The sequence below is a fragment of the Daucus carota genome, chromosome 9, assembly GCF_001625215.2.
Source record: "Daucus carota subsp. sativus chromosome 9, DH1 v3.0, whole genome shotgun sequence".
Classification (NCBI taxonomy): Eukaryota; Viridiplantae; Streptophyta; class Magnoliopsida; order Apiales; family Apiaceae; genus Daucus; species Daucus carota.
Window position 1 is genome coordinate 41,518,884 of NC_030389.2, and position 25,480 is coordinate 41,544,363.

The 25,480-nt window shown below is 33.5% G+C and overlaps 2 protein-coding genes and 1 long non-coding RNA gene across 3 annotated transcripts; 2 read left to right on the forward strand and 1 right to left on the reverse strand.

Annotated features, from left to right (window-relative positions):
* Nucleotides 1-5,503: 5,503 nt before the first annotated feature.
* LOC108201649 (uncharacterized) lies at nt 5,504-7,597 on the forward strand. Its single transcript, XM_017369935.2, has one exon. The coding sequence runs from the start codon at nt 5,532-5,534 to the stop codon at nt 7,356-7,358; it is 1,827 nt and encodes a 608-aa protein (XP_017225424.1). The 5' UTR covers nt 5,504-5,531; the 3' UTR covers nt 7,359-7,597.
* A 73-nt stretch (nt 7,598-7,670) lies between these two features.
* LOC108203066 (cathepsin B-like protease 3) lies at nt 7,671-12,978 on the reverse strand. Its single transcript, XM_017371779.2, has 10 exons — nt 12,754-12,978; nt 11,696-11,743; nt 11,532-11,612; nt 9,848-10,004; nt 9,561-9,640; nt 9,343-9,468; nt 8,985-9,203; nt 8,231-8,344; nt 8,100-8,135; nt 7,671-8,018 (listed from the first exon to the last, which is right to left on the reverse strand). The coding sequence occupies exons 1-10, from the start codon at nt 12,835-12,837 to the stop codon at nt 7,884-7,886; spliced, it is 1,080 nt and encodes a 359-aa protein (XP_017227268.1). The 5' UTR covers nt 12,838-12,978; the 3' UTR covers nt 7,671-7,883.
* Nucleotides 12,979-18,438: 5,460 nt separating this feature from the next.
* On the forward strand, nt 18,439-19,324 carry LOC135149121 (uncharacterized). The gene is made up of 2 exons (XR_010287236.1): nt 18,439-18,903; nt 19,181-19,324. It is a non-coding gene; the product is annotated as an uncharacterized LOC135149121 (long non-coding RNA).
* The last annotated feature ends 6,156 nt before the right edge of the window (nt 19,325-25,480 follow it).

Genomic DNA, 25,480 nt, shown 5'->3' on the forward strand with positions numbered 1-25,480 from the left:
TGTCTGTGGTTAGAATCTTTTCTTGGTGACTCGCGCGTTGGCTGGCTGTTTTGTCCCTAGAGGTGAAAATTTGGTTTTGCTGGATTTACCGTCAAAATATAATATGGTCCTGATAAATCATCCTCTTAACAATTATTTGAGATTTTCAGAAAAGTAGTAATTTAGGATAAATCATCCTCTTAACAATTAATTATTATGAATTTTTGAATACAAATTTATGTCGCAAAGATGCTTTCCATGATCCACCCTAATATAGTCATGTTCCCACCAGTGAGAGAACCCATAGAACCCTTATCTTATTTCTAGTATCAGTTAGGGTTTGACAGCAAAACTTCACATGCAAAAAATGTTGATATCTATGTATTACTATATTTTAAAATTAATTTTGAACACATATAACGATGAAAAAATATGAAAAAAAAAACATGTATTTAGATTTGGATCCTGAAAATCTATTTAAAATTTAGAGTTCTGCTGAGTGATTCTATGATTCTATTTTAATGACGGGTTCTCTCCTCAGCGCGACCCATAATATAATCTATGGTCAGGCAAAATCCTCCTCACAAATTTAGGTCACAAAGATGTTTCCATAATCCAGTATAATATAATACTACAAGACAAAACACTCTTAACAAAGATTCCAGTAACTTAACACTAGTTAGAATATACAGCTGCATTCACATTTCATATTCTCACCTCCTATTGTTTGCATTAAAAATTGTATCAACTCTCTCTCACAAACTGGTCACCGCCGTCGGCTCCTTTTGATTAGAAAGTTGGTGCAGATGTTTATAAAAATGAGCACCTCCTTGAGCTTGAGCCGAAGTTTCAAAGAAGCATCATAACTCTACTGGTCAAAAGTTTACAAAGTGCATATTCGGGCAAGTGCTTGATTGGAAACGTCGGAAGAACGCACTTTCATTTTTCTCATGTTGTTGGATAAGTAATTTTGTTAACGGTTTCTCTAGTGTGTACTCATGGGCACATCGTAAGCGTGAAAAATTTTGTATTAAGATATTTTGATTGGTGTGGTTGGTGTATTTGTAGTGGAGAGTAGGAGCCAATCAAAATGATCTAAATACAAAAATTTTCGCGCTTAGCATGTGCACGGGCGCATCATAGAAAAACCGTATTGCTAAATCTCGAAATCTTTTTCGAAAATCTCGAGTATTTAAGAGCACGATGACCTTGATTATGTATACTTTATCTTTACTTGACCCATATAGAGATGCATGGAAGTGCAGAGTCGATGCTGACCATAAAAAGGCCTTCTTAAATTTTCAACAGGGACAGGACTTCGCAAGTGCATTATAGGATTTGACAACGTAACAAATGGTCATATGCTCGTAGCAGAGTATCGAAGCGAATCCAGTTTAGATACTCCCTCCGTATCAGTCATTTGTATACAAATGGCTGGGTATACAAATGGCTGGGACACGGAGACCAATAAATTGGGTAAGAAATGAGTAAAGTTAGATGAAAAATAGGTATAGTGGTGGGATCTATTAATATTTAATAATAGATTTGAGATAGTGGAGGAAAGTAGTGGCTGTAATAGTGTTTATATTATTATAGAATAGAGATAGTGAAGGAAAATAGTTGATGTAATGATATTTTATATTATAAAAGTTTATTATTTTTGGAATGTATACAATTGATGGGACGTCCCAAAAAGGAAACTGTATACAATTCACTGGGACGGAGGGAGTATAATATATCTATTGTTATCGTGAGTAACCAATAAACATTCATGTAAATAGTAATTTCATTTGATGCGTTTCCAATCAGTATTATTTTCTGTTAAATAGCTTAGAACAACTTTAACCGGCCTTAACTAAAAAGTAAGTTGGGAATGTTAAAAAATTTAAAAAAAATAGTCAATAATTAAAAAAAATCACAATCCAACCATTTATATCGTTATCTATAATCTTAGCCAAACTCTTATAAATTACACATCTACACACTATAAGAAATTTGTATGAAGATTACACATCATTTGTTACATACTATTTTGAAATTATAGTCAATACCATCGAAACACAATATCGATTGAGTAAATTTTACATAATATTACTATTATTTTATATTATTTAACCAACCATTTCAACCTAACTCCATAAGATGCTCGAACTATACATAGCAAGTGATCATTGGCTCGTTCACAAGCTCTTCAAATAGGCAAGCTGAGGGTTTTATTATTTTTATATAGTAACCAACTACCTTTTAAAATGAGCCGAGCCGCGCGAACTCTAGAGTGCTCGTGTATCGTTTGTTAAAGAATTAACGAACTTGAACTCGAACTCAAGCTTGGATCGAGCAAAAAATATTAGTTGAGGATCGACTCATTAAGGAATAACTCTGTTCACGAACGGCTCGCGAACCGCTCACGAACATGTCTCACGAGCTTTTGCTCATGAACCGCTCATTAACTTACGCTCATGAACATGTCTCACGAATTTTTGCTCACCAACCGCTCATTAATTTTGTTCACGAGCTTGTTTAATGAGTTAGCTTATGCTCATAAATTTATTTACGAGTTTGTTTGTTATTTTATTTTATTAAAAAAAATTAAAATGCTAACAATATTTTAATTTATGCTCTAAGGAATCATAAATTCATAATAAATCATCCATTAATAAAATTCACACATCCACGAGCCATGTTCACGAACCATGTTCACGGGCCGAGTTCATGAACCATGTTCACGAACTACGCTCACGAGCCAAGTTCACGAACTCATAATTAAGTTTGCGAACTATTGCGTCGAACTCTATTGTACTCAAGTTCAGCTCGTTTATAAAACGAATGATCGACTCGTTTATGAATCGAACTGAGTTCGAACCAAATTTTTTTCGAATCAAATACCGAGCGATTATCGAGCATATCAACTCAAGGAGAATCTATACTTATGATCCAAATAATTCAAACATCAAATAAAACAAGCCATCCTCTAAATTGCACATAAAGAAAATAAAGTTGACCTAAAAGGTTACACTTACTTTGTAAAGAAGAATCACTTACCTAAAGTATATATTTAAGTAATATATTATTGATAAATTAATTTAATAATCCCATCCAATTCCCTCCAACCCAGCATTGTCGGCATAAAATTACACAAAGAGATTATAAACAATTACAGAGACAATGATTGTTAACGGAGTCGTTTACCGACTCGAGGCATGCACTAACAATAAGAACATCATAATTTTATTCTGTTTATTACTTTATCGTATTTTAACAATTTCTTTTGTCTTTATTACATACTCCGTTAGTTCTCCTCTAACTTATAGTACTGCATAATCTAAATTACTACTATAATCAAATCAAATCTCAAGGCCATATCTGCATTCCTATGCAATTAGCTGTCTGTGTCCATTGTGGAATTCTGGTATATAATTAAAAATTAACGAATTTTTGTGTGCCGACTGATTTAGGCCATGTGTTATTCGAACCAGGGTTATAGAGGTAAAATACAGTTCTTTAAGTGATTCTATCTGCTCCTTCAAACCCAAAAGTTAGATGATTTTAGCCAAAGTTAAGATTTGATAGCATAATCTGTATTGTGTTTTTTAATTATTTTGTAAACAAAAATTTATATTTAAATAAATTGTTTGATCTATTCAAAACTATTGTAGGGCCTATAGACAATTATTATACAATATATTCATTATTATAACATCTCCAACGACCAACGTGGTTGGCTATAATGGTTGGTTAAATTGGAACCTTTAAAATATAATGCAAAATTTAAAATTTCCAAGACATTTTGCTTCGATAATATTGTTTATATTGATTGATTATATCTTAAAACTAGTATATTATTATTAGAGGTAATTGCATATCGCACTCCCTAAGTATCGTTCAAAAACGATAGAGTACCTATACTTTAAGAAATTCAACTCGCACCCCTTATCTTTACTTCTCAAAACCGAGATGCACCCCCTGCCATTAACTTCCGTTAACTCAGTGCACTCCGTTAAGTCACTATATATATAATTGCAATTCGAACCCCCTAAACGATATTGTACCCATACTTTTGGAAACCCAAACCGCACCACATATCTTTACATTTCAAGAACGATACGCACCTCCTCCGTTGAATTCTGTTACCTTCTGTTAAAATACTCATCCGTCTCAATTTACATGTCCTTTTTGCTTTTTGAGAAGTCAGATTGACTAATTTTTGACCAACTATTAAAAAAATATTTATTTATTATTTTAGGAAATAGAAAGTTACATATTAAAATATACTAAATTTTGTTTTAAAAAAATATCATCAAAAAGTAAATCTAGCCTATTTTAATAGAGGTAAATAATAGGGGGTCCGAATTGCAGTTACCTCTATTATTTGCGAAATTCGGACCCTCTATTATTTGCGAAAACAAATAGACTGGATTTACTTTTTGATGATATTTTTTTTAATTTTTTGTTTAATTAAGTTATGTCCAAGTCAAAATGATTTTACATATTGAATGATTTTAAATTTTTAGTGACATATGTATTAGGTACTTAAAATATACACTATTTTAAATATAAAAAATAAATATTATGTGATATTATTATAAATAATACATAAATTTATCTATTGATTAAAATATATAAATTTCGCAACGGAAGGTAACGGAATTCAACGGAGGGGGTGCGTATCGTTCTTGAGATGTAAAAATAGGTGGTGCGATTCGAGGTTTCAAAAATATGGGTACATATCGTTTTTGAACGTAAGTTAGGGGGTCCGAATTACAATTATATATATAGTGACTTAACGGAGTGCACCGAGTTAACGGAAGTTAACTGCAGGGGGTGCATCTCAGTTTTGAGAAGTATAGATAAGAGTTGCGAGTTGAGTTTCATAAAGTATAGGTACTCTATCGTTTTTGAACGATACTTAGGGGGTGCGATATGCAATTACCTCTTATTATTATTTTAAATTTTTATAAATAAAATATATTATTTTAATATAATAATACATGATATATAATATGACGGTCGCTATATATCAGTAGTCATTCGATAGGTATATAACTATTCCTAAGAAAGTTTTCTAGTATTTCTTTGATTACATGGTATAACTATCTGGCCGATCGATATGGAATAAATTTTTCCTTTTTTTTCTTCTAATTGTGATATGGAATAACTTCAGCATGCTAATTCTGATATTTCTGGTAAACGATTTGTTCGAATATCATACTCTTGTTTTCTGAATAATTTATATTTGACAACTCTGCTCGGCACAGATTTTAGGTCTCTCTAAAATATTGTTTGATAAGATTGTTTATTGCTTTAGCTTTTCGTTATACGTGATCAAAATGCCGAATTGTTTCCATTCAAAAATCATTTTCCATCCTTAAAACAAATTAATTATGTTAAACCTAATCTATTAATTAGAGCCTACGCCAGCATAAATTAACCCTAACTTGACCATCAAGTAACACCCCTCCCATGCAAACACATATATAAACACATTCTTCTTCTTTGCATCAACAACAATCTACATCGCCCCCATCCTAAAATTTATAGACACATTCACCTCCATGGCTAAACCAATGATGGGACTCACTGAAAACAACTCAGCCACATACTTGTCCTCTGGCAATCCATGCCTTGACTTGTTCTTCCATGTTGTCCCTGACACCCCTGCTTCTCAGCTTGTCGAACGTCTCGAAGCGTCATGGGCTCATGATCCATTGACTACCCTGAAGCTCATCTGCAATCTTCGAGGCGTTCGAGGCACTGGCAAATCCGATAAAGAAGGGTTCTACACTGCTGCACTTTGGCTTCACAAAAACCATCCCAAAACCCTAGCATGCAATGTGCATGCTTTTGCTTTGTTTGGTTACTTCAAGGATCTGTTGGAGATCATGTTTCGTGTACTTGAAGGCCCTGATGCGAGAAGTATAATGAGGGAGGAGTGGAAATCTATCAAGAGTGGCTCGAGAAGTAAGGGTGTAAAGAGGAAGTTTGAGGATGGTAATGATGGGGAAAAGGAGAATGCTGATACTAAAGAGGCCAGGAAGAAGCGGAGAAAAAGAGCGAAGGTGCCTAGAGAAGAGAGGATTGAGGCCAATAGGTTTAAATTGATGGGAGAGCAACAAAGGGCTAGGGATTTGAGAAAGGACAAGGAGCTTGAGAGATCAAAGAAAGCTATGGATATGTATAATACTGATGTGGATTATCAGTTCTTGTTTGAGAGTATTTCATCTCTTTTCGCGGACTTATTGAAGGCAGACATAGAGTTTGTGAATTCTAATGAGGCGAAGAATATCAGTTTGGCTGGAAAGTGGTGCCCTACTATTGATTCTTCCTACGATAGGTACACGTTGATATGTGCTAGTATCGCAAAGAAACTCTTCCCCTGTGAATCAGACCCTGAGTATGAAGGAATTGCGGATGATCAGTATGTGTTTAGAGTTAGGCATAGGTTGAGGAAACAAGTTCTTGTTCCGCTTCATGAGGCCCTCAAGTTGCCTGAGGTTTATATGAGTGCAAGAGAATGGGGATCAGTTGCTTATAACAGAGTTGCCTCTGTTGCAATGAAGAAATACACCAATATTTTCAAGGACCATGATGAGGAAAGGTTTACCAAGTATCTTGAGAATGTCAAACAGGGGAAAACAAAGATTGCAGCCGGAGCATTGCTTCCACACAAAATAGTCAAGGCTTGTTTGAATCCTTATAGTAAGAATGAGGAAGAAAAGACTGTTGCGGAGCTGCAATGGAAAAGAATGGTGGATGATGTGACGAAGAAGGGGAAACTAACAAATTGTATTGCAGTTTGTGATGTCTCTGGAAGCATGATTGGAACTCCGATGGAAGTTTCAGTTTCACTGGGGATGTTAGTCTCTGAGCTAAGCGAAGAGCCTTGGAAGGGACAGGTGATTACTTTCAGTGAAAACCCGCAGCTTCACATCATCAAAGGAGATACACTCAAGGAAAAGGCTGAATTTGTTAGGGATATGCAGTGGAATATGAATACTGATTTCCAGAAGGTTTTTGATCGTATATTGGAGATTGCTGTCACTGCACAGCTGAGCCAAGAGCAGATGATAAAGACGGTGTTTGTTTTCAGTGATATGGAGTTTGATCAAGCATCCGCGAATCCATGGAAGACTGATTACAAAGTGATTAAGAAGAAATTCAGGAAAAGCGGGTACAGAGTACCTGAAATTGTGTTCTGGAACCTCAGGAGCTCGTCTTCAACGCCTGTCAAAGCCACGCAAAACGGAGTAGCTATGCTCAGTGGATTTTCAAAGAATTTGCTGACTCTGTTCTTGAATGGAACAGAAGAAATCAATCCTGAGCTTGTGATGGAGGCGGCTATTTCTGGCGAAGAGTATCAAAGACTAGCTTTATATGATTGATTAGTAAGTAATATCTAAATGTGTTTAGGTAGTTCATTCAGTCTTATTCATCATTACTCCATAGTTTTAATTCATCATGATTTCTCGCAAGAAGTATATTTGCTCTGTAATAATCCATCTCCTGATGCAAACTCATGAATTTTCTGATTTGGAGATATAGGATTGATATCTATCAGTTATTTCGAATTATGAAGATGAAACTTGAAGCATGAAGATACTGTAACTTCATGTTAGAAGTAAACAAGCATAGCACCAAGTTATCTAAGCACGGTAACTTCAAAGTAGTCTAAATATATTGTATAGCAGACATGCTTTAAGTATATAAGGATGCATGTATATTGTATTACCCCATGGAATTAGTCTGTACAAGATGGATCGAGATACAATTACTAGGAATACAGCGCGTTTTTGTCTGTTAATAATTTAAACACAAGAATGCGCAAGAGATGCTTCCAAATTCATATCTTATTATTCGTGGACATGTGATGCTTTACGCAAGGAAGTACTTGATACCGAGATTTGGTTTTAAGCTGCAGCAAGAAAAGCACCGCCAACATTTGTCATCTCTTGCACAACATTTTTGGTTGAAGGTAAACCTGCTACCACATCCTCTTCGATGCCACATTCATTAGTTCCTCTTCTGATCTTGAAGTATCCGTCCTGTCATTCAAAACATATTTGGGATTCAGTAAAGGTTGATATTCTGTGTTAAAATAATCCTGTGACAAAAAAAAAACTTACATCACCCCAGCTTCTATTCCATTGATTTGCCATAAGCTGTTGAGAGTAGCAGAAAAAGGTATGAACAGAAAATAAAGGATTTATAATTCGCTTACAGAAAAAGGTATTAAATGGAAGATGTATGAACATACCCAGTAGTCTTCTCCCTCATCACTAGTTCCCCATCCAATTAGTTTGACGGCATGGCCACCCATTTCTTCACCTGTAAGGTGCTTATAAACTCCAGACTTGTAGTGAGCAAAATCCTGTTCACACAAATTAATGAGAACAAAGGCAAACAAATACACAACGATAACACTTAAAATTATTTTGTCTCCCCTTCTACTCTCCCAAGAAGATATCATTTGTAGAGTAGGTGCACTCAGTTAGGGTGGGCAGTGGTGAGTTGTGTGTTGTTAGCTCTTCAATCATCGTTGTCCCCGTCATTAGTTGTGACAATGTGGAAGAGAAAAAGACGATGTGTGTTTGGGTGTATTGTGAGCTTTTGATGATTAAGTATTGAGATATTACTGAGAGTTGAGCTCGAATGTGTGGATAAGCCCAGAAACATTGTGGGCTTTTCAGCTGAATATATGTACAAGGATTTTGTAACTCAGGTGGGTAAAATAATTATAAATCTGAATTTATATTCGGTAAATTTGGTTTGTTCGGTTATTTCGGTAAAATACCCGAAATTACCGAAATAGTAAAAATACTAATACCAAATAGATATTCAAACTTTTTCAGTTCGGTAACCAAACCGAAATATTTCGGAAAATTCAGTTCGGTATTCGGTTAACCGAACCTAATGCTCAGCCCTACTTTTGCGTGTCTTTAGTTAGTGATGGGAGAGACTTTATCTAGAGAAATAGAATATAGATAAGACAACCAGTTTGTTAGATTTACCTCGTATACAGTAAATGAAACTTCAACAGGTCCATTTTTATAAACTTCTTTCATGATATTGCTGGGATCTGATTGGACTTTATAGGCACTAACACTGAAGTGTTTTGATTTTTTCCAGAGCAGATTCCCATCGACACACTGTCTCTTACACTTTGGTGTGGGATATGCAGGTTCACAGCCAGGGTGTGAGCATCCAGTTTGATCAAAGTAGGGGTCACACTACAAGGAGAAAATCCATATAGCCATTAGGAGTAAACAATGTTGGTCACCAACTATAAATGCGAAGGGTACAAAAGCCAATACAGTAATATCTACTCAGAATTCTGCAATCAAGCCGTATCTTAAGAGAGTCATTTACCTCTTCAGTGACAACTCCAGAGCGCTTGAAGTATCTCCATGCAGCGATAGGATAACCACCATCACAACCATCCCCACACAAAAAACCACAGCATGCTAGAAGGTCATTAACAGATAGAGATATATTCTGCAATAAAAGAATGAATGTTATTCATGTATATTGGTATACAATAGACTCGTAAAGAAAGCACATCATTCTCCATGAAGTGAAGAAGTCACCATGTCAAATTGGATGCAAAATCGATCAGAGAGCGACTCCACAGCAGCAAAAGCCCAACAAGAGCCACAGTGTCCCTGATAAAAATCATGCATATTAGACCAAAAAATATAGTGCACGGTTTACAACTACGAAGCACGAATATGAAAGATGCGAAAGAGTTACATAGCTACCTGATCTTTAGTACACAAAAGTTCCAGCGGATTGAAAAAGAAAGAAACTGCATTAGCTTATTTTGTAGATGAACAAACTGAACTTAACAATGACAAATATATTGCAAGAGACTGACCAAGAATATTTCCAATGGTGCTACATTTAGGCCAAGCAGTCCTCGCGTCAAATTCACTAGGTAGCTTCAGTATTTCTGAATGGATCTTAACAGGAATGCTCTGTAGCTCCCCAGGTGGTGTTGGTTTGACTCCGAGAATATGCTTAAATTGAGAAACCTGAAAAACAGATGTGCGTAGAAGGTATTTTAATCAACCCAGTAGATTAACACACATAAGCAGAAGACAGATCAGAAAAGTATATATGCCAAGTGAAGCATAGGAACAGAGCGAAAATAGACCAGGGACCATTTTGATCAAAAGCAGAAGGTACGGAATACCATCATCAGAAAATTCAAATATTTTTCTGCAGCATTTTAGTTGTAATATTCAAAAATAGATGGAAATCTCTAAGATTTGTACAGCTGAATCCATCAATTTCAGCTGTCTTGGCTTGTCCCCAAGAAAACAGTAGAAATAATCTAATCACTTATCGCTATGTCAATTCACATTTTGTGATTTAAGTTGAACTTCAGGGTTGGAAACACCTCACGATTTGAGAAAAGTTCACCACAATATAAAGTAAGAAATTCGTACTTTAAAATAATTTTTGCCGTCAGTGCTTCTCGTACCTATATTTCTTGTAACTATATTATAACAATCTTCTCCATAGTCTGATAATAAATAACAAATTCTATTATGGCATATTCGGAAACTTGGATTCATTTGAAATTCTGACTTTGGTCAAATAACATGTTTTGAAAAAGAAAATAATTTGGATTTCGATTTCATTTGAAATTCAAGACATTCAAATACCAGCATGAAAATTTCAAGTGACAACTCAGATCATGTTATTCAAAACCAGCATTTGAAATGAATTTCATGTTCCCAAACACAATCTAAGACAATTTAGGTATAGGAACAGAACAAGTAGTTCTAAAAGAAACAAATAAATGATTACATTTGGATTATTTTTAGTGACTAATTGACTATATACCATACGGACTCATTTTTTTAATAATGAATAATTAGGTACGAAAATCAGGATAATTTCATATACCGACTTAAAATACGCATATCTATACTGTCTTATGTAAGGGATAATCTTTTTTGTGATGAATTACATATTACCACAATGATGAGCAATATTAAATGGGTCCATTTCCAAAACACAAAGGTTTCTCAAATAAATGAAAGTAGGACAGAAAATCAAACTTGGCTAATATTGAAAAGTTGATATATGACTCAAGGAAGTCTCGGTATTATAAAAATGTGAGTGCTTCCAATCAGCATCTCCAATCTCGCTATTAAGCATATCAAGGACCCTGTTAGTTTACAGACATAAGGGTCGATAGACTATATAAGTGTTCTCACCAACTACCACATGTACCGTTCGTCTATAGTAAACATTAGCACCACCCTAAATTTTAGTGTATAGAATTTACTTTGAAACATTAGAAGGTCAGAGTATCCACTTATGATGGTGTGAAGCAAGAAGGCAATGACCATTTTGGTTTCCAAAGATAGAAGAGCTCAGCTAAGAGAGGGAGAGGGCCAGAATGGGTAACCTAAAGCTTCTGTGTAGATGTTGCAAAGCAGATCCTTAACAGGAGAAAAACTTAGCAACAAGCAAGAATAATACAGCTTATATTGACAGAGCAGCCTGTTAGACATAGCGAAGTGTAACCGGCCAATTTAGAAACTCACAGTGTAGTTGGAAAATCGATCATTCATGGATGCTTTCCATCCAGCTTTTGGATTGTTGTTGACTGATTTAACAATTGATTCCTGCATAGCCATGTGACAAGCTGAGACCTTGATACATTATCAATTAGTCTATACTGATGTCATATCATGCAAACAGAACATACCTGAAGGATACCAGATTCCTGCCGTGCCAGAGAGTTTGATGCAACAACCTGCAAATTTTGCATGTGCGCAACTTTAGAATTTTTTTATTAATTTTTGTTGACAAAAAGAGTCTTCCGTAATAACTTCTGTTATTAGAATTGGATAGAATCAAAAATTGAAAAAGTTAGCCCTGATTTTACTTGTAAACATGTACTATCCTCCAGTTGTCCGACTATGATACAAGGTCTATTAAATTTTAAGAGTAGTAATGACTGCACAAGTAGCACTTCTAAGTTTCTGTGATGCAAAGCAAAATATATAGAAAACAATAGCGAAAATATAAGTATGCCAAAAATGCCTTTACTTGCTGTTCTCAGCAAGTGTCCTCTTGCAAACAATTCTGCTGTTTAAGGACATAAAGACATACTTCGACAATTATACTAAATACTCCCTCAGTCCCAAAATTAAGTGTTTGTGTGACCTTTTTGTGGTCAAACTGACCCAATTTTGACAGAAAATTCCATATTTTATTACATATATTATATAATTAAATAAAAATATAAACATTATTTCATTTTACAAGTATATGCAATCTACTTCAAATGTAAATTTTAGATTTTTAGAATTCTTAATTTACCATCCTTACGATCAAGCGATCAGTTTATCCAAATATCAAAAAAGAAAAAGAAAAAAGAAATTCAATTACAAGTTGCATACTTTGCAAGTTGCATTTCTCTAAATGGGGAAATACCTAATACCTAAAAAATAAACCATAGTAATCTTTATAAAAGAAGCAACTTTATCAAAATCTTCATCTTTGCAATCCTATCCACACACACATATGATCTCCAATTCATAACCTATCCGAGCTTCAATTCTACTTATATAATTATGATCAGCAAAATATGACTAATCTTTGTTACAGATCATCAAGACAAGAAAAGATTATGACAAATTGACAATATAACATTAAAAAGTAGATGGCTAAGACAAGAACAAGTGAAAAGTCAACTACATATACACACATACATATATTGATATCCGACCAAAGTGATTTAAGACATGAACAAACATAGACCTGTAGGTGAAAGCAGGAGATAACCCCAAGAAGCAGGAGAGATGCCAAGAAAATCCCATTTGTTGGGGCCGTTTTTTTTGCCATTGGAGGAACTATGAATTGATTGGGAGGAGCAATGATTTATGGGTGTATATATAAGTGCAGATACAGATACTGGACTACATAAGATAGACCCCACTTGCACTTGCTTTTCTCGTACGTATACACAAGGAGATGGGAATCCTAACAATATTCCACCGTTCATTCACGCTAGGTCGCTAGCCTCTTGGACAAACTTTTCTAACGATTCTGTTCGGAACAACATTGGGGCCGTTTGGGTTAGCTTAAAAGAAGTGACTTCTTGCTTATAGTAAAGAAGTGGAGTAGAAGTGAGAAGTAAATAAGTTAATAAAGTGTTTGGAAAAAAAGTAGAAGCTGTGAGAAAGTTAATAAAGTGTTTGGAAAAAAAGTAGAAGCTGTGAGAGAGAAGCTAGCATTCTCAGCTTCTTAAAAGTGCTTCTACTTCTTTACACAAACGGGTCAAGAGAAGCAGAAGCCAGAAGCAGCTTCTGCTTCTCTTGGCCAAACAGGCCCATTATCTTTTATACTTCTCCAATGATATTTGTTAAATTGATACACCAAAACAGTAAGAGCATCTCCAACCATCTAAAACCCTTGGCTAAAAGATGAGCTGGCATACCTAAAATAAAAAATTTAGCCAATAGCTTCAAAAACTCAACTCCAACCATGCTCACCTGTTGTCTATAAATTTAGCCAACCTCCTATGGATGGCTAAATTTGTCGAACCTCTACAGGTCTGTAAGAAAATCTGTAGGAAGATTGTACATCATTTATTACCATATTAAACTGATATATTCTATTTTAACAATTTATAATATTAATAACATACTATTTTTAAATTATAGCCAACCAATATAGCCAGTACCATTGAAGCAAAATGTCTTACAGATTCAGCAAATTTTACATAATGTCTTACAGGTCCAATTTAGCCAACGATTATAGCCAACGCCGTTGGAGATGCTCTAAATATATACTCTCTTTGTCCCGATCTCCCCCTCATTTCTTTACGTTACTATAAATAGTAAATTTTTCTCATCATTACACTCACTATCTTCCTCTACTATCTCATATTTAACAATAAAAACTACTATTACAACCACTACTTTCCCCCATCTCAAATCTATTATTAAATATTGATAGGTCCCACCACTTTATCCACTTTTCATCTAACTTTACTCATTTTTCATACATTGTCTTGGTCTCCGTGTCCACCTCCAATGTAAACCATTGAGGGGGACGGAGGGAGTAGTTATTAGTTAAAATAGAATATAATAATAGGGTCGCGCTCCAGAGAGAACCAAGACTTAAAATAGAACCATAGAACCAATTCTCAACCGTTGGATTCATTTGGATTTAATGGCGCAAGATTAACGTAGGGAATCTTTAAAAATAATATGACAATCAGTATAAAATATGTACAATCAACTATAAGGATAGTGGTGTAATTTTACATATATTGTCATTTATTGAAAATCAATCAAAATCAATCATAAACAACAGTTACAACTTAGCTGTATGTATTACTTTCAGATTGTTTTTCATATTTTTCCATACACTACATTCCGTGTTCTTTCATTTGGTACTCAATGGAGGGCGTTCATGAAGAAACACGAATGTATACTCACGTCTCTTTATTTTAGGTTCTGCTGCTGCACACCAATTCTTATATATTTTGACAATCTACGTGTTTATCTTACATTATATCTGTTGAAAATAACGGATCACAATCTGCTACTCAGCATTCCATGGGAGACTAATGAGCTCAATGAAGATATTTATGTGGATTCGTACAAGTACACATCACCTGACGGAGAAGAATATTGGATACCGAAATGTGATAAGAAGTCCAAGCCATATGTTAATCAGATGTTTCCAGATGTTGAAGCTGTATTTGAATTTTATATTGAATATGGGCGACTATGCGGGCTTGTTGTACGTAAGAGCTCTGCAAAATACAAAGGTAGAGTCATGACACATAAATATGTAGAGTGTAGTAGCGCCGGAAGGTTTGAGGGGAAAACGATTAAACGTAGAAGGACTAATACTCGTAAGTGTGAATGTGAGGCTAAGATAATTCTCAAGAATTGTCCAACTGGTTACTATATAGGGACTTTTCTACATGACAACTATATTTTTATACATCAGAGTCATTTCAAACAACCAAATTGTAATCTTGTTGGATTTGACTTCCCATATACAGAGGTTCTGCATATGAACCTTTATGTAGCGGTTCAGTTAAGGTGGACTTTTATGTGCCGCTTTATGTGCCACTTCAGTTATGGTGGAATTTTATATTTGTAATAACAATTCAATTCGAACGCTCTCTACTGTACAACATTCTTTTTCATATCAACATCAATACTCATTCCACGATAATTGTTTTTAATCACCTCCGACAACACACTTGAAAACATGGTGGATACGACTTCCTCTAGACAGAGGTTCAGCATGTGAACCTCAATATCCCCACTCGTAACTTTAGCTTTGTGATAAGACTTTCAATCGAACACCAACAAGTTTTGGTAAAAAATCTAGTCTTAATCTTATCCATTGTGTTGTTATCGCACAATCTTCGTTTGCACTGTTCTTCGTGCACTGCAAGTATAATCAATGGTTTCGTTAGTTCATCGACGAGTGTATGTATATATATGTATAAAATTGTTCTCACCTTCTACAGAGAAGCTTGATTTAAAGATGCTGAAGATTTGATGATTCGAGAATGATTCGATGCTGCTGATGTAGTAGCGCCGGTGAATTTTGGAAAGTTGTCAATCAAATCAAAATTGAGCGCTGATTTTTATCTTAAATATTTTGGGTCTATAGTGCCCTTGACTATGTAACAAATATATTATATATTTTTTAATTTTAAAAAATTGTAGTTCTATGGTTCTATGGTTAGTGGTTCTCTCTAGAACATGACCCTATAATAATAATTAACTGAGGATAATCTTTTTATGTATATGATCGAAGTTTTGGATCTCATCAATTACGTATGAAAGTATCTATATTATAATATTTATCTAAAGTAATAATAAAATAAATTCAATGCCATAAATAATATATTAAAATCATATATGTTATTTAGTTCTAAAAGTACAAATAAAATATATTATTATATTTTATTTTAATTTGATTCAAAAATAATAATATATTATTGACATTAGTTTTAATAAAATTATATAAAAAATTTACATACATATATGTTTCAAAAACTAATAAAAAACACTCGTGTGTCGCACGGATTATATTGAATTTACATCATTAAAATATAAAGTAAATACAAATCAATGTAATTAAATACAATGAGAAGGATTTTGGGGTCAAGGATGAACTCCAAGATGGACGATAAGACATGGGTGATAAGATATGGGTGGGACTTAGTAGTATCTCGTGGTCTGTTGGGACTGTGATGGGGTCCGGAAGCTCGATAAGACATGGGTGATAAGATATGGGTGGGACTTAGTAGTATCTCGTGGTCTGTTGGGACTGTGATGGGGTCCGGAAGCTAGCTAGAGCCTGCCTGGTGGTCTGTTGGGACTCTGATGAGGTCCGGAAGCTACCTAGAGCCTGCTTAGGGAGAGTTTTGACGAGACTCTGTTGTGATTGAGTGGGGCAAAGATGAGCTCTACGTGGTTGATGTCATATAAATCGTGGGTAATTAATGACATATAGAGATGTCATTGAGGAATAGTTCTCTTGATTTGTATTTATTCAATTAGCTGTATATATACACACACACATATATACAATTGTTCAAATGAAAAGTTCAGAAAAATACAATACTATAATGATATCTAATTTTAATTTACCTTAGAGACTCACTCCCAAACAAATGGACTAGTCGAAGTTGCAAACGGATTATCTTTGATGGAAATAAAAAATTGGAATGCTCCAAACAAAATTGGTTGATGAACTCTTCCTCATAGTTTAGAAAAAACTGTTCGGACAATGATATCTAATTTTGATTTATATCAGGAGCTCCCCAAACAAATGGACTAGTCGAATTTACAAACTGATTATCGTTGATGGAAAGAAAAAATTGGAATGCTTGAAAGAAAATTAAAGTATTACAAATTTTCTTTAAAGTAGTCATATATATTATAAATTTCCTTTAAAATTGTCATATATACTTTAAAAATCAAATTTTAAAAAATAAATATAAAAAAAATTAAGAGATCGTTTGGCTCAGGTTATAAGTTCAGTATATGAGCTTGTAAGTCAGAAGTACTTTATTCGTATCGTTTGTGTAACGAACTTATAAGTCGACTCCCGACTTATAAGTTTGAATATGACAAGTTGAAAATTCTAGCTTTTTTACTGATTTATTTTTATTTTTTGAAATTTGATTTTGCAAATATGTAGAGGACGACTTAAAAGATAATCTATATAATTTATTATTATATTAATAATTGTTATATCCAATAAATTGTAAATATCAAAAAAAATTATCCAAACACATATAAATAAAGGTTAATTTTCACTTACAATTAACTTCACATTTTTAAATAACAAGCATTTATTTTAAAAGCCGCCAAACGGCCCCTAAAATTTTCAATTTCTCATATTATAACATAGAAGTGAGATTGACTTATAAGTCTTCTATACAAACGATACAAGACGGGTTTTTAAATTAATCCAAAAACACCCCGCTAGATACACACATTATATGTATGTTATTCGCACAACATACTTCAATACTCATTTATATTAAAATTCATATAAATAAGTTATGACTGAAACGTAGCTTACTTTCGCGACTCTAAACCCATGAATCCACACACATACATGCGTAACATATATAACGGTGTGAACTAAAAATAATATTATAACAACTGACGCGGATACGTTACCGGAAGAAGATGGGTAGTGTATGATAACTCCATATCCCGGTCGGGTCTTCCTCCACCGTGAATATATAGCCCCCTTTGTGATGCAGTAATGTATCAGTAGTTGCTGGTTGGACTCCTACAAAACAACACATGAGGGGGTTTGAACCCTGCAGAGTTTCCGGCGTGAGAATAAGAGTGGGTTTTGTAACGTACCTGACAGTGTATGGTTGCTGTGTATGAAAATGGTTGCTTGTGTGTATGAGCTTTTGCGAGTGTAGAAATGTGTGCAAAATGAGTGAGTGAGTAGAAAATCATTAAGCCTCCTATCCTCGGTCTATTTATATGTAGGATTTAAGGACGTGTATTTTGAATCCCGACTCTCAACCTATAGGGATTGAATATTTTACTAGTTTTCGATTGTCAGCAAATGAATAGTATCTTAAAATGTTTTGAGGTTTGTCTTCATCGTACCAGTAGTTGATCATTGTGTGACGTTCTTACCGCTTGTAATTTCAGTCTGTTATTTAAGCAGCATGTGTCGGTTTTGGACTCATACAATTTGTCGGGGTGTGAGGCCTAGTCAACTACTGCATGTCCGGATTGGGCTCTCCAGCAGGGTTGATATGCGCCAATCCTTGTTGGTAACCTTTTAGGGCCAACCATATGAGTTACTCCGCCTTCCATTGATATCAGTGTTCGTCGAAATTTCTCTTATACTGTATTTAAACTATTATCACATGTTGTGGAAGAAAATTAGACCTATGAAGGACCAAACATCCCAATAATCATTGCCCAGCCTAATAAAACTTGATATAACATCTTTTATCTTGTTCTGCGTGAAGAGAAAAAGATCGAGAAAGAGGGGCAATTAAGAAGATGGGTTTGTCACATGATGCTGCTCCGACTTTCAAATTCTATGGGGTTCCTCATGGCTCAACTGGTATGCCTTTCTATTACAATTATTTGCAATATTCTTTATTTTTCTCATGATTTTGAGTGGAATTGCGAAAGGTGTTGATTTTAATCTTGTTTGTTTGTGTGTATTTGTTTGTTTGTTTAATCCCTGTGTTTTGTTTGGTTTTTGATGTTTTGGGCGATTTTTCGTGTTACATGTGATACGCTTCGTTGTTCGCTTCGCATACGACGAGGCAACTTGATCGATAGCATAGCGGTGGTGGCCGATGGTGGCGATGACGGCGGTTTCAGGACGAGATCCGGTTTCAGAAAGGAAAGCGCGCTAATTGTGCCTTAATTGAGGGCGGTAATTGTGCCTCGTTAATTATACCTCTTTATTGAGGGCGTAAATTGTGCCTCAATTATTGAGGGCGTAAATTGTGCCTTTTTATTGAGGGCGTTAATTGGGCCTTATTTGAGGGCGTTAATTGTGTCTTAATTAAGGATATTAATATTTTATTATTATGCCTTAATTAAGAGCTTAATTGTCTCAATCATGATTTATCATGATTGTGGGAATATTTTGATGTAATTTGTTAAATATATCGACTTATATTCTTTTGTTTCTCTTGTTTTATTTTCAGGATTCTTGGAAGAAGGCCGGTTTTCTTTTCGGACATTAAAGTTTTATTGTCTAAATTTCCCCGGTCATCTTGCATGTCCGACGGTTAGATAATAAGCTTTCTTGAATGAAAGAATTATCACGGTGAATTGCCGATTCTCGTTGAGATTTATTCTCATTTTTTTTAAAAAAAAAAATAAAAATTCTCTTATACTAAAGAACTGAACTACTATCAAACTCATTCCCATGTGTACTCTCCCTCCCCATGGGCGTGGCCCTATTTCTCTTGTTATTATACACACAATAATAAAGATTTGATTTGATTTGATAGACTCCATGCCCTTTCAAAAAGCATGATTCAAGGAAGATTCTGGGTTTTGGTGTTCGATTCACAAGGTTGGTGGAAGAGCTCATATACAACAGTCTAGATGCTGGTGCTACAAAGGTATTTGTTGCTTTGGTTGTTGGCACAGGCTATATCAAAGTGAAAAGACACCGGTACGATCAGTTGACTTATATACTAAGTAAGTTTTTTCTCTTTAAGATTGAAAAATCACTTCGAAATCAAGACGATCTTTGCCAGGTTCTTTCTTAAATTCGTATCCTTATAATTAAAACCTCTTTTTCATCATGATTTTAGTTTTGATTTATTGTCAATCTTATATATTTTTATATCTTTGTTCATAATTTAGTATGTATTATTTGTCTTATGAACCATCTTTTTGAGACTTTTTGTGAATCTTTTTATTGCTAAATTAGGTTTGGATGTTTCTTTTGATTTATATCTTCTTGATTTAGTGTGCATGGAGGTGAATTTTTATAAATTTCTTGAAATTGAGATATATGATTATCTGTTCGTGTTGTCTCTATAATCTTTGTACGTATAATTTACATTAAATTCTTATCCTTTCGTTATTGCTTGAGATCAAAAGATATATCCATAAAATATATTAGTTTGTGTGTGTTTTCATGATTTTCTTTTATACAAATTTTGTTTATCGGCCTTTTTCACTTTTAAGTTATTAAGGATCTTGAGAATTTTTACGATCGTCATATGGTAATGTTTTTCAAGGCAAGAAATTATTTTGATTTATATGTCTTAAATGTGTGTTTAATGCTCTTCTAAATGTGTTTAAAGTTGGTCAATTATACTTGAGTGATATATGTTATAATCAATTAGCTTCTTATAATTGATTCCGTTTATTAAGTTCTTAAGATTCAAATTTTGAATATTTTCAAATAAATGCGGATTTATATTGTGCAAATGTGTTATAAATATCATTTAATTTTCTTTATTGCTCATAAATGATTTTGATTAAGTGGTCAAGTCTTATGGCTTGTTTGGTGACTTTTATAGTCAAAGTACCATTTTGGGGGGCCATGATTGATGGCATAATTGTGCCTTTAAGAGGTATTTTGGGTCATATTTGACGATGAGTATATATTAATATATTATTACGTTGATAATTATTTAGAGTCTTAGTCATTGTATTATATTTCATTTACCACTTGTTAGCTCTATCTTAATTTTTTGTATGTATATATTTCTAAATATCTATTAATATATATATATATAGAGTTAAGTTCTATGGAGTACACAAAAATATTGGAGTATTGGAGTACAAGTTTTAATTTTTTAGTTTAATCATAAATAATATATTTGATTATACAAATTTATATACAATCTATCATTTATAAGTTGTCTTGCACATAATTGTCTATCAATCTTTAATATCCTTCTACTTTAACAAGTATTAACATTATTGTTCTGCTTATTAGTTATATTGCAGAACTTAAAGTCCTGTAATTTATAAAAGTCATTATTCTACCTTTTGATTATAATGTTTATGTTGTGTAGAACATAATGTGCATGTTATTAAATGTTTACTAATATTATTGAACAAAAAAATTGAAATTTAGATGAATAGATTACATTTTATCCAACTTTGTACTCCAATACTCCAATATATTGTGTACTCCATTGAACTTTACTATATATATATATATATATATATATATATATATATATATATATATATATATGGTGAGCTTATATTTATTACTTATGGAAGACTTTTAATATATTTATATTTTAATGTCAGTATTTTGCAGAGTTTAAATAGTAGTGTAATATATTTATATTATATTTTTATCATAAAGAGAATGATTGTTTTTTCCTGACAAAAATATAAAATTTTTTGTTTATGTTATTATTATTTTCATAAGAAAAGCTTAGTATGATTTACGAATATTTTAGTACTCTGTGTGTCTAACCAAAGTTCTCGCTTTGGTTAGACATTATAAATTTTCTCATATTTTAATAGTTATGATATTCTTATTTGTTGGTTAGGATGTTATGTTTGTTTGTCAAGAAATATATGTCACAATTGGATTTATTTTTTTCACGGTATATTTTTTTCTACTTAACTAAATTATCATTCTTATGTTTCTCTTTGCTTGTTTTGATTTTCAGGATCATGGAAAGGGACTTTATGGGTTTTCTTATTCAGACTTTAAAGTTTTATTATCTAAACGTCCGGAGATACTTTACGTATCTTTCGGTTAGATGATAAACTTTGTTGGATGATAAGAATCCCTGATGCAGCTATTGTATCTAGGATACAACTCATCTGCGAGTATGCAGACCCTGACAAAAAAAAAAAAAAAAGAACTGAACTACTTATCTATACGTTTGTTTTCTAAATACAGTTAACAGTATAAGATACATTTAAGAACTCCTCTGATACACTCGTTGATGAATTTTGATAGAGAATTTTTCCTACTTTGTAACATACCGTGGAAATTTAATAATATATTGCAAGCGAGACAAATCTTTGAGGTCTTCCGTAAATTGAATATTAAAATGATATTATTATTGAAAACTTCAATATTTGCATGGCAGAAGTTCCTTACACGTTATAGCTTTTGCATGATACCGCAGGCAACTATATTCCGCGGAGAATTGAATTTCAGACTTCCTTTGTATACGAGACTTGAGACTTGAGACTAGCAGAACTTCCTTTCCTTTGACTGAGAAACCCAAGTATATATATATATATAGGGTTACTCCAGCGAGAACTTCTTAAAATGAGAACCGTGAGAACTTCCTTAATTTATCATATTTTGGTTAATCTAAACATCAAACTAGTGGGTGCCCAATATAAAAAATGTATATAAAACTAGTCTCTTCCTAGCTAGTCAAAAAAAAAAAATTCAAAAAAAAAATCAAAAAAAAAGTCCACTGCCACGTCATCAGTGATTTTTTTTTATTTTTTTTATTTTTTTTTCCGGCTAGTTAGGTGGAGACCTTAATGATATACATTTTTTGTGAAGGTGCCCCTGGCGGGGCCCTTCAAATGAATGAGATTTTGATAAATTAAGAAAGTTCTCACAGTTCTCATTTTAAGAAAGTGCCTATATATATATATATATATATATATATATATATATATATATATATATATATATATTAATAAATTAATAAAATTAAATTTATTGAGACTGATTAATATGATTATATTTTTCTTTCAAAAAGAACATGAATAATATTTATTCTAATTTTTGCAATTATTAAAATTTTATCCAGAGTGGTACCCGATTTAAATTTATTTACATTTAAATTTAAATTTGTTATCTACTAAAGTCCAGGATGTTGAAGACTTGAAGTAATACTCCATTCAAATATTACTGAGTTGGCAGATCAATCCAATAGACCAAGTAAAAGATAGACATGTAGTATATTCAAACTAATATAACATACCAAGAGAGTCGATATCTTGTGTATATATTATTGTATTTACTATTTTCCTCAAACGGGCATTTTTCTTTTTTCAATTTATACAGTACATCGAATTGAATTTAATCGATATTATCGTAATTCGAAGCACAATTTAACCATCAACGCGTGAGACGTAGTCGGGGGTTCTCAACATCACCGCGTAGTTCGTATTTATTAATTTATGTGTTTAACCGTACCAACAAACAGATCCTCAAGTTATTTAAAATTCAACCTATGTGATTATTCAACATTCAAAATATTATGTTACCAAAGTCTACGGCGAGCTGCGAACAACCGTGTTTGACAAACAAGGAGTAACAAATTCAAGTCCAAAGCATTGCCTATTATAAATAACTAACAGATCATTCCAAATATTCATTCATTTTATTCTTCTCATTCATTCAAACTCTTTCTACAAAATCCACTCGATCGTTTGTAACAGCTTATAAGCAAAAATAATGGAGAGTTTTTTCAGAAACCTATTGAGAAACCTATGCATTTTGTCAATTATGTTCGTCATATTGCATGCTAATAGTTCGATAGTAGGTGGGGATGCCATGAGGCCTCTGAATGAGTACAAGGCATGGCTGCTCGAATCGCTGCCGAGAGGTCCGGTACCACCATCCGGCACTTCTCCCTGCACTTACATCCCCGGTGCGGGCAACGGAAGCTGCCCCTAGAGAAGTGCGATGTCACTACAGGAAAAGCGGCTATTTAGTCCAAAATTACGGTTGAAAATACCGGTTTTCTTGTGACAGTTCCTGCTCCATCATCATCTATTTTTTAGTGAATTGACGCTAGCTGAAGATACATGTTTGTTATTCCCATTTTTTTATTTGTTCGATGATTTCAGAATGAATTTTGAAATTTTATTTAATTGTAGTCATGCATAATACTATTTCTAGGTTATTTCTTTCTTGCTTCTCAAGTTGCAGGACTTAAAGTGTCGTAGATTATATTGAATACATTAAGGTAAACACTGTAAGATAGTATTCGTTTGTGTAATTGTACACGTGATTATTTGTCGTTAATAAAATTCAATTTGTATATTTCTCGAGTCCATCAATTATCAATAATATTGCAGTAGTTTTTCATCATAAAAGTAAGCCATAAAGCGATACAGAATCCATTTTAGACAAAATAGGATGAATCGTCTTTCAATAATGACAGAAATAAGAAAGTAAAATGGACTGATGACTCTCTTTAAAGAAGAACACATATATTAACAAGATCGTAATCATTATGATTTCATTAATCCTAGTAGAATTATATTTATAATACATACATGTCAACTTTGACATGCTACACTGAAGACCCAATGTATATCAACGATTCCATTGGTTGACCTGTACTAAACATTAATTTAACACTTAAACTTTTTTATAACGGATTTTCTAGTGTGTGCCCATGGGCAGACACTAACAACCACTTTTTGAGTAGGTGGAGGATTTCTATTGGCTAAGACTCAGTAATAATCATGACCCCCTACAAATGCGCAAAAAGCATGACCAGTAAAAATCCTCCCTTCACCAAAAAGTAGTTGTTAGTGTGTGCCCATGGGCACAGTAAGTTGATTCTAACGAATTACTCCCTCCGTTTCAAAATACATGTCCCCTTTAGAAAAAAAGTTTTGTTTCAAAATACTTGTGCACTTCAACTTTCAATGTAAATTTATATTTTCAAAATCAACTCTCCTCTACATATTTCAAATTTATATTTCCAAGATCAACCCTATACCATATATTAGGTTCAATTAATGACTTATTACACCTCTTTTCTCTCAAAATCCACTTTTCTTAGATTGTGTGATTTTTTGAAAGTGGACATGTAATTTGAAACGGAAGGACTAAAGAATAGAGACACATGAAGACTCACCTCTATTTAGACTACTTGTTGCATATGGAAAAACGATTTCCCGGCCTCAATTTAATGTTTATTGAGAACTATACTAAAATAAAATGAGCGGAGATTCGAAACCTCAATTTTGCGTTTATCAAAAAGGTATCAAAGACAGTTGAAATTGCGATAGTATGCTGGAGAGAATATATTTGCATTCCTTGCCAACAATTTGTGCATTATTATGATTAAAAAACAATTTGTGCCTTATTATCATTACTTAATAATAATTATTGATTGGTGGTTGAAATTTATAATTGAATTTGATCAACAAATTTGATTAAAACTTAAAATTGAACTTTTTAATCAAAAAAATTAAAATAATTTAAAGAACTGTGGTATACGGAGTGTGAATATTGGTGCATCTTATGTCTATAAAAGTTGGAAAAATGATATTGCACTGAACTGCCCAAAACGCATTCCGGCCAGGCTAACCCACGGTGCCCGTGCCGGTTACGATTTTGATCTCTCAGGACCAGGACCGAGCCCAGCACGGAACGCCTGCTTAGCAATGCCGGTTCCGTGCCCAAACAAGACGAGCACAGCCCGCTGTTGAACCCGCACAGAACGGCTCGAACCGACTGTTTGGCCGCTCTATGAGCAAGTCTGTCATTTTATATTTGCCAAGATCTTAAAACACAAACAAAA

Coding starts and splice junctions, on each gene's coding strand:
- LOC108201649 (XM_017369935.2), top strand. CDS start 5,532: ATGGCTAAACCAATGATGGGACTCACTGAAAACAACTCAGCCACATAC.
- LOC108203066 (XM_017371779.2), bottom strand. CDS start 12,837: ATGGCAAAAAAAACGGCCCCAACAAATGGGATTTTCTTGGCATCTCTC. Junction 11,613..11,695: donor AGGAATCTGGTATCCTTCAG/GTATGTTCTGTT, acceptor ATGGCTATGCAG/GAATCAATTGTTAAATCAGT. Junction 8,345..8,984: donor TTTCATTTACTGTATACGAG/GTAAATCTAACA, acceptor TTGTGTGAACAG/GATTTTGCTCACTACAAGTC.